Consider the following 16,884-nt stretch of genomic DNA (forward strand, 5'->3'; position numbering starts at 1 on the left):
GGCATTTCAGGTATAAATAAATAGATAAATATTCCTTATTGAGCTATGCCAAATTTGTTATTTTTTTCACCATTAGATGAAACCATAACCTTAGAGTAAGCAGAAATGTACAGTTTAAGTGCAGTGGTCGCAAACCTGCAAAGGGAGAAGTGCAGACCTGACTCCACGGAAAATATAGGCGCTAAGCTATTTTAGTAAATATAGTAACTGAATAATATTTTGACACTAGCAATGATTGTGACGAATTGACGTGCTTGAGTGGCCGTTGATATTCCGAGCTTTCGTCCTGTGCAAGTACAGCAAATAAATATCTTCCCATCGTGTTCCACATTCTATTAGCGCAATTTAGACGCACGGGGTGTTTCCACCGCTTTGTTTCAAAGTTGCGCACACGTTATTCTTCTCCTGTTATGCTATTCTCCTTATCATTTGGTTCAATAAATAGAACGGATGCGTGCGAGAAAAACCATTATTCCCTACTACATTCGAAGAATTTTTTTACTGTTCCCAAGGACGCGGGATCCAATCCCGGCCTCGGCGGCCACTTTTCGATGGAGGCGAAAAGCAAGGCGCCCGTGTGCTGTGCGATGTCAGTGCACGTTAAAGAACCCCAGGTGGTCGAAATTTCCGGAGTCCTCCACTACGGCGTCTCTCATAGCCTGAGTTGCTTTGGGACGTTAAAAAAAAAAAAAGAATTTTCCGCCGCTGTTTACCATATATTGATGCAAAGCTTAGATATGACCAGGTAAAACCATTTCATCGAGTATGCTAGCGGCAATAAATTTTCACCTCTCAGTGAACATATACCGCTGGAAAAAAAAAAAAAAAAACTTTACCAAACTGGCATATCTCTGATCACCGCGTCTACCTTCACGTGTAATTTAAATAGAAACATAGTTTGTGTGATACCATTTTCTTAGAGATGTGCAATAATGGTACTAATTGGATTCTTTGAAGAAAGAGAGTTAGGTCAAGCATGCTAGTGCGGGCATCAAACGCGCAAAATGTTGTGCTCCGGAGTGAAAAGAAATAAGTTTTCTTATATTGTCCACAACCTTTATTCTGAGTGACTGTTTCATTTTCACAGATATACTTTAATCCTTGCGACTACCACCACCTGTGCGCTTATCTTTGCTCGTATTGAAATTCACCACAACTTGCATCGTTTTTCTTCTTCTTTATACATTTCAGAGCCCTCCTTGCAATTGAACGCCTCTGCAAAATCACCATTATTTTGCATAGGAAGATTGACTCTGAAATAGAGAAAAATTTAATTAAATTATTGTATCTTATCTAGTCTCATCGTTTTGGTTCATTTCAACATTGAGTAATAATGCCAGACGGTAAAGAGACATGAAAATTCTATTCTGCTAAAATATTTGAATGAATAAGGAGTTTTGGCTATGAGTAAAACAAAACTTGCTAATATATCTTAATTATTTAAAAACTACGCTTTCCTTGAAAGGAACGTTCGCACCATAAAATAAAAATTCACTTTATTGTCATGCGTTCGAAAAGAAAAGGACACATTCTTGAAGTTATCGTTTATTTTAGGGAAGAATATTTAGTATTCAATATTGTGTCGTACGAAATATGCTGCCCACAATTACTAGTCGTCTGAGGAAAGAGCAACCGTAGGAATGAACGATGACGGCGAAAGGGTCCTGATTTTCTATCGATCTTATTCTATCGACATCTACCAATGTTTTTGCTTGGCCACTAGAATCGCCAAAAAGGTATCTTGTCGGTGTGCAAGCTTTCTAATGCTTGAATTGCAGCCTATAGTGAAGACAGTTATTCTTCTATACCCCATATCTTCGTGTGATAACGTTAAATTCAAGGGCATTAAGAAATAACATGGTTTACCCTGGTTCTATTCATTATCGAGCAACAACTCTAGATATTTTCTTACTGCAATTATGTAAATATTTTGAACCATACATCAGTTGGCTCTTGTAGCATAAAGCCAAAGTTTATTACTCAGGTACCTGTTTACATGAATCAATTGAACCTTGCATTTGCGTTTCGATTTCGTAATCATAATACTTCATAATCATGCCATATATGAAGAATAGAGGATATTGTGAGCCTTCCGTGGATGTTCTTTAAATTGTAAATGCCATGATCTTCCTCTTTCATTTGTACATATCATCAATATTGTCCCGCGGCGCCGGCTCCGGCACGCGCCTGGGTGTTGTCATCGGATTAAAACGCTAGACAAGGCATCGCTGGCCTTACCGTCACGACCTTGCCTTCTCAACCTAGCCTTCTTTCACAAGTCATCATCATCATCATCATCAGCCTGATTATACCCACTGCAGGGCGAAGGCCTCTCCCATATTTCTCCACTTAACCCGGTTCTGTGCTAGCTGCATCCACTTGACCCCTGCGAACTTCTTAATCTCATCCGCCCACCTAACTTTCTGCCGCCCCCTGCTACGCTTTCCTTCCCTTGGAATCCAGTTTGTTACCCTCAGCGACCATCGGTTATCCTCTCTTCGCACTACATGTCCTGCCCATGTCCATTTCTTCTTCTTAATTTCTACTAGAATGTCGGTAACTTGAGTTATTTCTCTGACCCACTCTGCACGCTTTCTATCTCTTAATGTTACCCTTACCATTTTTCGTTCCATAGCCCTCTGGGTTATCCTCAACTTAAGTAGCACTCTCTTGGTTAGCCTCCACGTTTCAGCCCCATAGGTGAGTACAGGCAAGATGCAACTGTTGTATACTTTCCTCTTGAGCGATACCGGTAAGGTGCTAGTCATAATCTGCGAGTGCTTGCCAAATGCGCTCCATCCCAATCGTATTCTTCTTGTTATTTACTTTTCGTGGTCCGGGTCTGCGGTTACTACCTGTCCTAAGTAGACATATTCGCCTACTACTTCCAGTATTTTGCTACCTAATGTAAACTGCTGTTCCTTCCCGAGGCTGCTGAACATTACCTTAGTCTTCTGCATATTGAATTTCAAGCCTACCTTTCTACTTTTCCTGTCTAGGTCATCAATCATTATTTGCAGTTCATCCCCCGAGTTGCTTAGCAAGGCAATGTCATCAGCAAATCGCAGATTACTGAGGTATTCTCCATCTACCCTTATTCCTAACTGCTCCCATTCCAAGTCTCTGAATACTTCCTCTAAACAAGCTGTGAATAGTACTGGGGAGATTGTGTCTCCTTGCCTAACACCTCTCTTTATGGGAATTTTGTTACTTTCTTTATGCAGAACTATGGTTGCTGTGCAGCCGCTATATATATCTTCCAGCACTTTCACGTATGGCTCGTCTACCCCCTGTTTTCGCAATGCCTGCATCACCGCCGAGGTTTCACAAGTGGTGGAGGTGAAATTCAATCCCCTTGCTGCCTTGGGCCCCGCCTTTTGCTGGAGCTACGTTCCGGTCGCGTTTGGCAAATGCCACCATAGCCATGTCCACGGAGAGCAATCCCGACCCGGCCGGACCCTCTACGTCGGCTACACCGCCTCCTCCGATGATACCCACACGACAACGCGACCCGCCGCTGTTCGCTGGTCGTCGCGACGAAGACGTCGATGACTGGCTCGACACTTATGAACGCTGCAGTGCCTGCAACCGTTGGGATGATGCTTTAAAATTCCTGAATGTTTCATTCTACCTTATTGAGGTCGCCAGGACTTGGTTTATCAAACGCGAGCCCCACACCCCAAACTAGCCCAATGTCCTCCTGCAACCCGCCCAGCGCCGACCTACGTGCAAGTCGCTGCATCCCCCCCTTCTTTGGTTACCCCGCCCCGACCGTCACCAACAATCACGTCAATGGAATGGCGATGGCTCAACCTACACCAACCTATTACGCACCTTGGCGTCCCTCCCGACCATTCTGCTATTACTGTGGTATTAGAGGACATATATGCCGCTTCTGTCATCGCCGCCTTCAGAATGAGCGCTGTGGCTACGACACCTTCTAAAGTGGCATGCCTTCAACCTCATATTATCACCGCCGGTCCATTCCAAGCCCACCTATATATATATATATATATATATATATATATATATATATATATATATATATATATATATATATATATATGAGCCTTCTGTGAACGTTCTTTAATTTGTACATGTCATGATCTTCCTCTTTCATTTGTACATACCATCATCATCGCCCCGCGGCGCCGGCTCCGGCGCGCGCCTGGGTTTTGTCATCGGAGTAAAACGCTAGACACAGCAGCCCACCTCGTCGATCCTCTCCACCGCCGGTATCCTCGTCTGAACCAAGTGGCGCCCATGTATCCCGACGCCGGTCCACATCCCCATACCGCCGCTCAGTTTCCCCTCTTCACTCCGCAACAGCTCTCCCTGTCCGTCATCCGGAAAACTAAGTGTTGCAGTTTCCGGAGGTCAAACTGCACTCAGCGAACTTACTAATAATCTTCCTGTTCGCCCGTATAACGTGATTGCTGTTATCGCTGAAGGTTTACCGGTCGAAGCTTTGATTGATACAGCGACTGCAATTTCTGTCATTCACCCTGATTTGTGCTCCCGTTTGTGAAAAGTGACCACACCATATGGTGGGCCTGAACTAGGTGGAGCCAATGACGACCCTTTGCGCCTTTCAGCGAAGTGCCCCGTACGAGTTGTTATCGACGGCATCCGCCATCATGTGCAGTTTGCTATGCTCTCACCTTGTGCGCATCTAATGATTTTTGGATGGGATTTTTTGTCAACCGCTTCATTATTAATTTCATGTGGTGACCGTGTTATCCTTATGACAGACAGCGATTTTTCATCTGAATTTTCTGAATGACATCATCTCCTCGTTGCCGCCGCTGATACTGTTTTGCCTCCTCAGTGCGAAAAACTGCTTACTGTTGTTTCTGACCACATCACTGACGTAGACGTACTCATATCAGCATCATATAGTCATCTTGCACGTGGCATCGCCTTCCCATCAAATCTCGCCCGGTTTCACAACGGCTCAGCGACAGCAGAGGTCACTAACACTTTATGTGAATCCCTCGTGCTCCCAAAAAGAACCTCTCTGCATTGCATGGTGGATGTTTAACCTTTTTTCCTGATGGTGCTCACCGCCCCTCCGCCTCAGCAATGTGTTCCGTCAGACGCTCTCTTTCTGTTCTGCATTGCATGGTGGATGTTTAACCTTTTTTCCTGATGGTGCTCACCGCCCCTCCGCCTCAGCAATGTGTTTCGTCAGACCCTCTCTTTCTGTTCTGCATTGCATGGTGGATGTTTAACCTTTTTTCCTGATGGTGCTCACCGCCCCTCCGCCTCAGCAATGTGTTTCGTCAGACGCTCTCTTTCTGTTCTTACAAAGACTATTAATCCTAAACTCACGCCGAACCAACACCAACTGCTGACATTGCTTCGACACCACCAAGCCATTTTTGTTGCCACCTCCCCACCACTGGGACGTACTAGTACTGCGCACCATGGCATCATTACTGAAGGTAACTCTATTGTTCGCCGACGGTCATCGGGTTTCCCTCTCTGAACGAAAAGTAATTGAAGAAAATGTAAATGACATGCTCCATCGCAATATTATTCGCCCCTTAACAAGCCCATGGTCCTCCCCAGTAGTGCTAGTTAAAGAAAGGACGGCTCGGTACGCTTTTGTGTTGATTACCGCCCACTCCACAAAATTACCCGCAAAGATGTATATTCGATGCCGCGAATTGATGACGCCCTTAACTCTCTCCAAGGCGCCGAATATTTGTCGATCTTGGACCTCCGCTCAGGTTATTGGCAAATACCTATGCACGAGGACGACAAAGAAAAAACCGCTTTCGTAACACCCGATCGCCTTTACGAATTTAATGTTATGCTTTTCGGACTTTGTAACACACCAGCGACATTTTAAGGAATGATCAACACTGTACTTCGTGGCCTAAAATGGAGAACCTGTTTGTGTTACTCGGACGACATTGTTATCGTTTCAGCAACTTTTAATGACCATCTCACACGCCTGAATGAAATCCTTTCCTGTCTCGCATCGGCAGGCCTTCAGCTCAACACCAAAAAGTGCCACTTTGCACAGAAGGCATTTGAATATTGGGACATCTGGTCAGCCATGACGGCATTCGTCCAGATCCCGAAAAATTCATCGCGGTCTTGAACTTTGCTCGTCCACAACGGACTACAGATGTGCGCAGTTTCCTCGGCCTCTCGTCTTATCTACGGCGTGTTATAAGACATTTTGCAACTATTGCTGTACCACTTCAATAGCTACCTAAAGCACGCAGCCCTTTCGTTTAGACTGAACAGTGCGAAACTGCTTTAATGACCTTAAGCACGCCCTCACATCAGATCCTGTTCTTGGCCACTTCAGTGACAGCGCTCCAACCATCCTGCACACCGATGCCAGTGGTCACGGTCTTGGCGCTGTACTTCTGCAGCGTGATGTAACATCGCGTGAGAAAGTGATCGCCTTTACCAGTCGGTCTCTGACTCCAGCTGAGAAAAACTACACCATTACCGAGCAGGAGTGTCTTGCCGTCGTCTGGGCTGTCCAAAAATTTCGCCCTTAGCTATTCGGTCGGCACTTCACAGCTGTGACCGATCACCATGCTCTTTGCTGGTTGTCTTCACTTAAACATTTGACAGGCCGACTTGGCCGCTGGATTCTACGCCTGCAAGACTACCATTTTGACGTCACTTTTAAATCTGGTCGCCAACACCAAGATGCCGACGCTCTTTCTCGCTATCCACTTTCGGAATCAGCTTGCTGGTATTCTTCCCAATGCATTTCCACCTCTTACCAAAGCCGACCATCTCTTCGCCCGACGTATACATCATCCATGTTCGTAACGGCCGATCTGAGCTCCCGGTGATTAATTTCACAAACGAACCCCGCCAGCTTTTCCGCGCTGCCGCAATCGCATTCGCCGACGCCGACGCCTTAGCGGACGTTTCTGAATGTTTTACGCTCGAAGAAGTTGAAAATGCGCGCCCATTCCTTGATCGTCTCAATATTAGTACAGATCGCGGAAACACCGGAGCACGACCTGCATTCTCTCCCTCTAAAATACAGTGCTTGTTTCGCGACATCATCGAAAATTCGGCAAACGCCTCTTGTGAAGCACCATATAATTACTCCCGACGATGCCCGCCCTATACGCCAGCTTCCATACCGCATCTCAACGACGGAGCGTGAAGCGATTCAGACACAGGTTCAAGAGATGCTTCGTGATGGTGTCATTCAACCCTCCAACAGCCCGTGCTCGTCTCCTGTCGTGCTGGTGAAAAAAAAGGATGGCACCCTTCGCTTCTGTGTTGATTATCGAAAGTTGAACGACATCACTAAAAAAGATGTCTACCCGCTGCCCCGTATCGACGATTCGCTCGACAAGCTTCGTCGCGCCCAGTACTTCTCCTCCATTGACTTGAAGAGCGGATACCGGCAGATTGAGGTTGATGAGCGGGACCGCGAATAAACAGCTTTTGTTACCCCAGATGGACTCTACGAGTTCAAAGTGCTGCCTTTTGGCCTATGTTCAGCGCCGGCTATATTTCAGCGCATGATGGAAAGCGTTGTCGCCGGCCTCGAATGGCAAATCTGCTTAGTCTATCTCGACGACGTTGTCGTATTCTCTGAAACCTTTGAAGAACACCTCGAACGCCTGCGCGCAGTATTAGATGTCCTCCGGTCAGCTGACTTGACGCTCAAGCCCGAGAAGTGCCACTTTGGCTACAAAGAGTTGAAGTTTCTTGGTCACCTTCTGAGTGCCGCAGGCGTTAAGCCAGACTCCGACAAGACTTCTGCTTTCGCCAAATTTCTGGTTCCTGCAAACAAGAGAAGTTTGAAACGCTTCCTGGGTCTCTGCACGTACTACCGCCGCTTCATCGCCGATTTTTCCAAAGTGGGCGCCCCCCTGACTCGCCTCTCGCGCGATGATACACAGTTCGTGTGGGGCGCCGAGCAACAAGAGGCTTTTGCGGAGCTGCGCAGCCGACTGCAACCAAGCCCTGTTCTTGCGCACTTTCATGAAGACGCTGACACCGAAGTGCACACCGACGCCAGCAATATCGGCCTTGGCGCTGTACTCGTTCAACACCAAGCTGGCGTGGAAAGAGTCATTGCGCATGCCAGCCGCTCGCTCTCCTGCGCTGAAACAAATTATTCCACTACGGAAAAGGAATGCCTCGCGATTGTGTGGGCAACTATGAAACTTAGGCCTTACCTCTTTGGCCGTGCGTTTAAAGTCGTTACTGACCACCATTCTTTGTGCTGGCTGGCCAATCTCCGTGACCCATCGGGGCGCCTAGCACGATGGAGCCTTCGCCTCCAAGAATTTGATTACTCCATTGCGTACAAATCTGGTCAGAAGCACGAAGATGCTGACGCGCTCTTCCGGGCGCCTGTCGGATTTGTCGATAACGTCATGGATGATAGAGGTTTTCTTGGACTAGTGAATGCCTCAGACATAATGACCCGACAGCGAGCTGACCCAGACCTTCGACCTGTCATTGACCACCTGGAGGGTCGCGCTGCTGACGTCCCCCGCCAGTTTGGAAGGCACCTGTCTGCATTCTGTCTTCGGAACGGCGTTTTATTCAAGAAAAACTCCAGCACTGTTGATCGAGCGCACCTCCTTGTCGTGCCGGCCGACCTTCGCGACGATATCCTTTTTGCTTGCCACGCTGAGCCCACCTCCGGCCACTTGGGCTTTGCATGCACACTCGCTCGAGTTCGTCAAGCCTATTATTGACCTAAACTTTCTGACGCCGTCCATCGCTACGTCAGAGGCTGCCACGACTGTCGAAACGTGCCTCCTCTCAAGCCCGCGGGTTTGCTCCAACTTATTGTTTCACCTCGGACGCCGTGTGACCAAGTCGGCATCGACCTACTGGGCCCATTTCCGCTGTCATCGATGGGTAACAAATGGATTATAGTCGCGACCGACTATCTCACACGTTATGCGGAAACCAAGGCAGTGCAGCGGGGCACATCAATTGAGATCGCTCAAGTCTTTATGCAGCAAATCGTGTTGCGTCATGGCGCACCGTCCCTAGTCGTACCCGATCAAGGCACCGCGTTTACGGCACAGCTCATGCACGACGTGCTCGAGCTTAGCCATACCAGCCACCGAACAACTACTGCATATCACCCGAAAACGAATGGCCTCACGGAGAGACTCAACAAAACCATCGCCGACATGATCGCAATGTACATAGACTCGCAGCACAAAAACTGGGATGAAATTCTCCCCTACATCACATATGCCTACAACACGGCCACCCAAGAGACGACGCGTTTTAAACCATTTCGCCTAGTCTACGGACATGACGTTCAGACGATGTTGGATGCTATTCTTCCGAGCTGCACAGATGATCATCCACTCACGTCAGACGTCGAGCAGTTTGCTCAGCGCGCTGAGGCAGCACGTCAACTTTTCCACATTCACATTAAACAACAGCAGGGCACGGATGCACGCCGCTACAACCTCCGTCATCGACACGTCGCATACCATCCTGGAGAGAAAGTTTGGGTGTGGACCCCGCTGCGTCGGCCCGGCTTGTGTCATAAGCTGATTTACCGTTACTTCGGAGCTTACGAAGTTCTGCGCCGAGTGACGGAAGTGACTTACGAAGTTCTTCCAGTGGGTACTGTGCAGCCCTCGCGTCGGCAACCACGCTCCGAGGTCGTGCACGTCGTCCGCATGAAGCCCTATTTCACGCGGTAGTGCGCTATGCGCTTGTTTCGTTTTCGCGTAAGACACCTTACCCCGGCTCCGTTATCTATGCTGTCCATGTGCTGATCTTTCTTTTCGCTTACATTGGCCATGACGCGCGCTCCGTCCCTTATTTCGTTTTTTAAGAGGGAGAGTAATGCCACCTGGTGTCCCCATGTTTTTGCTGCGCCTGGAAGAAGAGGACACTGAAGTTGACTCTCGCGTGCTGTGCGCCGAACTTTGCCTGCTGGTACAGCTTCGTCCCGTCATTTTAGTCACGTCTAGCCCTGTTGTCCGTGACAATATTCATAGCAAAGGTGGTACTAAGGTTTCAAAGTAAAGCACGTTGATGGCCACAAATTTGGGAAGCCCGAAACACAAACGAAGCGCTTTCCCTTCCACGAGAACAAGCTTGCGAATATTAATAGCTGGCGAAACAGAAAAAAAATACCAACCTGAATTATAAAATTTCACGGCTATACTTTTACATAAACCATTACAAGCGCATCTCTCCGTATTGAAGACCGGGGCGACATAATCGCCGCAACATGCTCACGGCACGAGCATCTGTCGTGGCGACGTGGGTAACGTGCCGTTGCCATCTAAGATTATCGTCACAAATCAGAGCTAGATATTTGAGAGACTTAACCTGAGAAATTATTTTTGCTCTTGTATTAAAGATCGGCCCATGGGTTCCTTTATATTGAAAACAAAGACAGCGCACTTGTTCATGTTGAATATGGTTGATATGTGCAGTTTTTAGCGCTGTTGTCTTTTTTCTTCCTTTTTCTCTTTCATCGTACTGCATTCCAGACTCTCCTTACATTGCATGCTTAATTTTTATCTTACCTGATGAACTCTTTTCATCTTTTCTAGCCGTTTACAGTGTAGTATATTCTTGTTTCTGTGTTTAATATGGTCTTGAGGTATTTTCTCTTTTTGCTGCCTCATTTATTTTTGCCTTTTGGACCTCTCATAACTTCAGAATAGTGAATGTAATAAACAAATCATGCGATATAATTTTCAATTGTAATTTAACTTCTTTACCTCATTTTGGCTTTTTTGCATGCAGCTGGAATGGAAACTTTCTGGAATCACTATTTTACTTCTACAGTGCTTCACCCCATTCGAGCTAGTCTATCGACGATTACATGCCATGTGACCGGTTTTTCGTTGTAAAATATGCAGAATTGTTTCGTCTACAAGGAATAGAGTAGCATGGAGATTGATGCTGGTTAATCTTTTGGGATCATAGCTAAAAAACATACAATGTGAACGTTTTATTATTATTCGGGGTGTTTTGTTATTTTGGCCCAGAATTTTTACACCGACATGCCCCATGAGCAGCCGTTTTTGAAAAACAGGTGATGGAGCTTTGCGTTTTTCACTGGAAACTAGTAGATGCAAAATAAAATCCAGAACATTACAAAATTTAGAACATTACAAAATTAAAAAGCTTTGTGGTGCACACTTTAACTGCCATAAAGAAAGGAGCAACAATTTTACAGAAAAAGAAATACGGTGAGAACATAGAAAATAAAAGTAAACCCTTTACATTAGCATGGCTGCAGCCTCCGCTCGCCGCTGCGGTTGTGTCCACACGTGAGTCCAGTCAAGCACACGGGCGCGGAGAGTTCATGGGAGCATTTTTCTACCCGTCGGCATGAAGAAGCTAGCGTGGGCTAAAGCAGCAGGCAATCAGGCAAGGAGTCACTTCTTCCGTCGTATTATTCTGGACGGAACCTTTACTCGGAAGAGCGCTTGCCTGCCCCTTGCGAGGCGTATTTTTTCTTTGTTACTTTACGCACTGAGACATCGTGCCTTTTTCCACGCAACCGACCGAAGCTAAACTGTCGACTTTGCCCCCCGTAACTTTTGTTAATATCTCTGAAGCTATTTTTAGGCAGTATACATTCCCTTTCGCGAACAAACGCTTTCTTCGTCTCCTCATCACTTGACTTGGTATGTGTTCCCGCGCCGTGAAGGGGACATTGTCACCTAGCCACACAGTTACCGCGAAGAGAAAGCTCGCACGTTGGGTCTGGAGCCATTCGCAGTCTGGAATTTATATCCATATTACGTTTATGATAACAGCTTCCGTCTTCCCAGCAAGAGCTCATATTTGTGAGTACGAAAGTCATTTTACCATGTGATACGTTCGATGTGAGTATTGACTACATGCCGCTTTATTTTCTTCCGAAGCAAGAGAGAGCGACAAGCATTGCGAAACTCTCATTGCTAAATGTCAAGCCTGACGTTGCGGGCAGAAGAATGCAACGAAAAAGATTTTATATATTTCAAATTCGAGCTGAAAGCATCGAACGTCGGGTACCTTTGTCGTCTCTCATTATGGAACTGATGCGTCCATAGACTCTGCTTCTCTGGTGTTAGATCACGAGGGAAACTAGGAGCTCATGCTCTTCCACAGCTTCATGTTTCTAAAAGCTAATTTAATGCAAACAACTTCGCGAACCCTGCAACAGGTGGCTGAAGGCAAGCGAAAATTTTGAACTTTCTCGCACCATCGTCACTCTTTGGACTTGCGCCATGGCAAGCTTTCGAAACAATGTTCTTCGAAGCGGCAATAAATTCGCGAGAATTTTCTTTTTTTTTTTTCGAAATATAGTAAATTCTTTTCACGCCCTTAAATCAGAGTCCTTAAGTGCAAGGCAGCACGGATATATATAACCATTTCAGCATTCAAGTTTAGTACTATCATGGTAGTCTGATTTTAATTTGCAGAGGTACAGATTCATTTGCGCATCGTTTCCCGTTATTTCATTTTTCACCATTCTGTACTATAACTTTGCATAAAGGATTATTAATATGTGCCCGGTTCAATTGTCTTGTACCTGGTTATCTGAAAAATAATTGTTGAATTTTGTACAGTTCCGAAACAATAGCTGCCCATCATACAGAGTAGAGGTCCTCAAACTATTCGTGTCTACCTTTTATCAAGGCAATACTTGTCTCGCACCCCCCAATCGTCGATCATTTCATCGCGTCGTCACGACTGTATATAAACACAGCGGATCATAAAAACTTATTTATTTTCATATAGTTATATTAAAACAAAACGTATGTTTTTGGTTTTTGAACAGTCATTTCACTACTGCGCTCATCAGCGATATTAACATGTGTACTGTCATCGTTCTACTTCCTGTGCCTGTCTATTTTAATCACAGAATTTGTTTCAGCATTCTGCCGTAATGGCTATGTTTACTATTACGTGTCATACGTGAAAAGCAGACCGAACATTTATAATCAGAGGATTTTAACCCCAAATAAATTTCGGGTTCATTCAAGCAGGGCAGCATGAATAACATGGATCCTTGTGCCGTGCTCTACAAAGACTTATTGCAACATGAGGGATCATGCAAAGAAGCCAAAAGCGCAAATTCTTTTGTAATGAGTGACAGTCTGGTAAAAATCATCCTACTGATGAGCTGACCAAGTCTGACCTGGCGGCCAGGCGGTGGCGGGCTCGGCGGCAGTATACACCTGCCCTATCTCGTGTACAAGTAGCTAATCAGAATGCAAAGGCGCCACGATCAAAGAAGTTCGTGTTCTCAGTTGAAAACGCACCACAACTACCAGAAGCGCATCCGTATCCTAAAATATTTCTAAAACAAAAGACCTGCAGAAAAACCAAACAAAAGAGAAGATCAAGCTGCTTTGACATCAGAATAGGCGTGATAGAGCCTTACTTTAATGCCGTATCCTTCCAATGTTAAGGATCAACAAACAGCATCATCATTCCTGATTAAATTATTTGTTACCACAATTGTAATGTATTTACAACAACAAGGTGTGTATGCGCTTATATCCAACATAAAGCTATACGCTGCAATTTAAGTACGTTTGATTGTACTCTGATATACACCTGTTATAACAATTATTCACAGTACAAAGGCAGCTGTCTCAACAACGAGAAATAACGTTCAGTCGTAGTTATAATGTCATAATAAAATTATCAAGATATATAATATTGCTTTGTTATATTTCGCGTACTCTTCCGGAATAGCTTTCAGTTGCTTATTCTGTTTTATATGTTTGCATTTGCACTGTGGCCGACCCTAAGACTGAGTCTAAATAATATTTACCGGTGCTTGTACGGGCTATGTTGGTTATTAATAATCCAATCATTCATTTTATCTTCATTCATGGTGCCGCACAATACCTGCGCAGATAGAAAAAAAAATGTTAGCAGGTTTTTATTTTACTTTTTACTTTCAAATGGTAAAGAAACTGCTTACCATCGCTCTTGCCAAAAAAAGCAGTTGTATCGATGAGTACTGTTCAAGGCCTTTGAGACGAGTTTCTGGGTTATCACATTCCTCATCGAGCAGCTTTTTGTACGCCTAAACAAAATATTAAATTTGAGAATTACACGAGGTTATGAGATATTGGGACGTCGCTTCAATACAAGTTCTTGGATCCGTATACCGGGAGAAAAATTTTATGAGCTCAGCTAAAATTCACATTTATGATTCTTAGAGTTTTTTTATCTATAATGGCTAACAATTCAATGTCATAAGAAATTTCTCGCCCAGGAGGAAACTCATTATATATATTCAAATAGTCTTGAAAAGCTTTACATATGTCTTTCTCAATTATTAAAATAATTGAATTTTGTACGTGAAGGCACAGATTAATTCCGTACGTGAGAGCGTACCAGTAAACTCTCTTGAGGAGCAAGGGTATCGGCCAAACTGTTAGTAAATACAGAATAAACTAACGTGCCGAAAAGGTTTGCAAAGAATGATGTGGAATTGTCAAGGAAATTGTCCACAAATTCTTAATCATTATTAGGGTTTTTTTTTTTATTTCCCGGTTTCCAAGAGTAAATGCAAGTCCAGTTGCAGCGAAATACACAAAATAAAAGGTGTGCTAATGAAACAAAACTTTCTCTACCGCTTTCTCGCGTTTCGCCTGTTTGAGCAGTCTCGGTATACAGTACATAACATTAAAAATACTTTTGCTTATAATGTTAATTTTCCAGCTGATGCCAGGAACCGGGTAATGCGGCTACATGGCTTGATGCAACGATAGCACTATACTGGCAAGAGGTATAGGAAGCTATTATCTGATTTTCACGATTCAATACGTTTCTTGCGGTTTACCTTTCACCTCGCCATTCGTCCTCTTTTAATGTAGAGATCTTGTAGCAATTGATCAATTGACAACATCATACATTATGGTTTGCTGCTTTGTAGGGCTTAACATCCCAAAGCGACCCAGGTTATAAGGACACGTGTAGTAATTAGGGAAACCATGAATTTGTATGTAAAAGCTATTGTGCATTGCGGCTGAGAATATTTTAACAATGTTATTTACATTTTCTTCTTGGAATGAATTCTAGGCAGGGTTCAGCATATATTCAAATTTTTTTCAGTTTATATGAAGCTTCCAGTATATTTGCATTAAGAAAAGTTTACTTCCTGAACAATGTAATGCTGATGATGAAAGATGTGAACTTCTGCTGGTAGTTTTCTGACAAGGTCGTAGTTCGCATCGCTTGGTGGTGCGGGGAGAGGTTTGCGTTTAACCCCAATGTTATACCAAGCTGAACTTTACCGAAGGTATACCTACAATTCTTATGTTTAAAATTTGTGTTTGATATAAAATAGAAGGTAATACTGCTGAAGAACCCGCGAGTGTAACCGAACATTGTAATTCATAATGCATGGTTTATGATGTATCATTCAGCAAGGTAAATCTGGAGCGCTGCTAATTTTTCACTACTCAATGATTCTTTACTTCTGTGGTATTTTTGTGCTGTGCCATTTTTGTGCTGTACACATCGTCTGATTTCTCATGCGTTCAGAAGTGCAAAATGCCGGGCTAGTTAACACTGCATAATGAAATTAGACAGTGCAAGGACCATGTTTCTTTCCCACCGTGTTTCGTCCCGTTCCTTGGGGTGTTTTATTTCATTATTCTCATATGTTTCGTCAGTATTCTTCACTTTCCTGATGACGCGCCAAATGGTAAAAGAATTGCGTCGGTTTTGATATCGTACGGAACAACAAAAAAAAAGGAGGTCGCTTAAGCTTTGGTTTCAAGACTCCAGCGCGATAGAGCTATCGGGCACCATTCGCACCGCATTTGCATGTACCGCATCGCACCGCATTCGTCGCAGAGTCGTTCTAGAACGCTCCATAAGCATTTCCGTCTACGTCGCTACCTCACGTAAGATGGATGGAGGGATGACGGCAGCTCACGCGACCTAGCCGCGTCAAGTGCTGTATTTATGAAATTTTTGTATTTAGTGCTTATGAAATTTTATTCCTTGATTTTAACCACGAATCAAATAACCTCGGTTTCATTATTTCTTCCCGCTCAAGTTCTGTCATTTTCTTTTCTCCGTTGTAATTGAATCTCGACGCTTTGAAACGATAGATGAATTTACAAGACTTTAAATCGTGTAGTGGCTTGCGCCATCTGTTGCAGCAGCGCCCTCGTCGGCCACTGCATGAAGCATCCGGACCGCCTGCGCAGCGTTTGGAAAGCTTACGGAAGTGGCCCGTGAGCGCTAGCGGGTTCAGGGTGTCAACGACAAGAGTTCAACAACAAGAACTGTCCTCCTGAAGCTGAAGCCCGGATTCAAAGTCGATGATCGGCCCTTCTAGGTACGCGTTGCCGGAGAGTTAGCCCTGGTTGTAATGCCTGGACGACCCATGCAATGCCTGCGTTGCCATGGCACAGGTCATGTATGACGTGAATGCATGGTGCCCCGCTGTTCAAGGTGCAGAAGCTATAGCCATCTGGACAGCGAATGCGTCCGCACATACGCATCGGCTACGGGTCATGGGTCGAGTGACGAGTTAGCGCAACTTCTAATGGACGTGGTGGAGGCGGAAGAAGCGGCGAAAGGTACAGAGGGGTTCGGGAAGACGACAGAGACACCTTATGTAGTGAGCAAGGACACCAGCATGTCTGCCAGCGGAGGGAGGGCACCTGAAGCGGCACTACAACTCCAGACAGACGGTGGAAAGACTAGCGACGAATCCAGCTCTACGGACGTCAATGCTGACATTTCGTCGAGATGGGAATTGCAGCAGACTAATACCGGCGCCCACAACACCAGCGTGACGGCTCCGACTAAGCGAACATACGCCCAGATCGACACTGAGGTCAACAATGCATCAGCCTGCAGCATTGGAGAGCCGCCAGCAAAAACGCCCCAGGCCCGGCACTCAATGTCCAAGCCGCGGCG

The 16,884-nt window shown here is 45.2% G+C and overlaps 1 protein-coding gene across 1 annotated transcript in view; it reads right to left on the bottom strand.

Moving 5' to 3' along the window:
- Nucleotides 1-1,052: 1,052 nt before the first annotated feature.
- The window catches only part of LOC146174856 (neprilysin-1-like), a 101,065-nt gene continuing 85,233 nt past the window's right edge, over nt 1,053-16,884 (bottom strand). Inside the window, exons 14-16 of the mRNA XM_084585472.1 lie at nt 13,922-14,026; nt 13,769-13,845; nt 1,053-1,253 (exon numbers count right to left, since the gene is read on the bottom strand). Coding sequence (XP_084441598.1) covers nt 1,148-1,253; nt 13,769-13,845; nt 13,922-14,026 — 288 coding nt within the window. The 3' untranslated portion in view covers nt 1,053-1,147. The remainder of the gene's footprint in view (nt 1,254-13,768; nt 13,846-13,921; nt 14,027-16,884) is intronic.

Source organism: Amblyomma maculatum, chromosome 11 (genome assembly GCF_055883805.1).
Source record: "Amblyomma maculatum isolate TAMU_Amacu chromosome 11, ASM5588380v1, whole genome shotgun sequence".
In the NCBI taxonomy this organism is placed as follows: Eukaryota; Metazoa; Arthropoda; class Arachnida; order Ixodida; family Ixodidae; genus Amblyomma; species Amblyomma maculatum.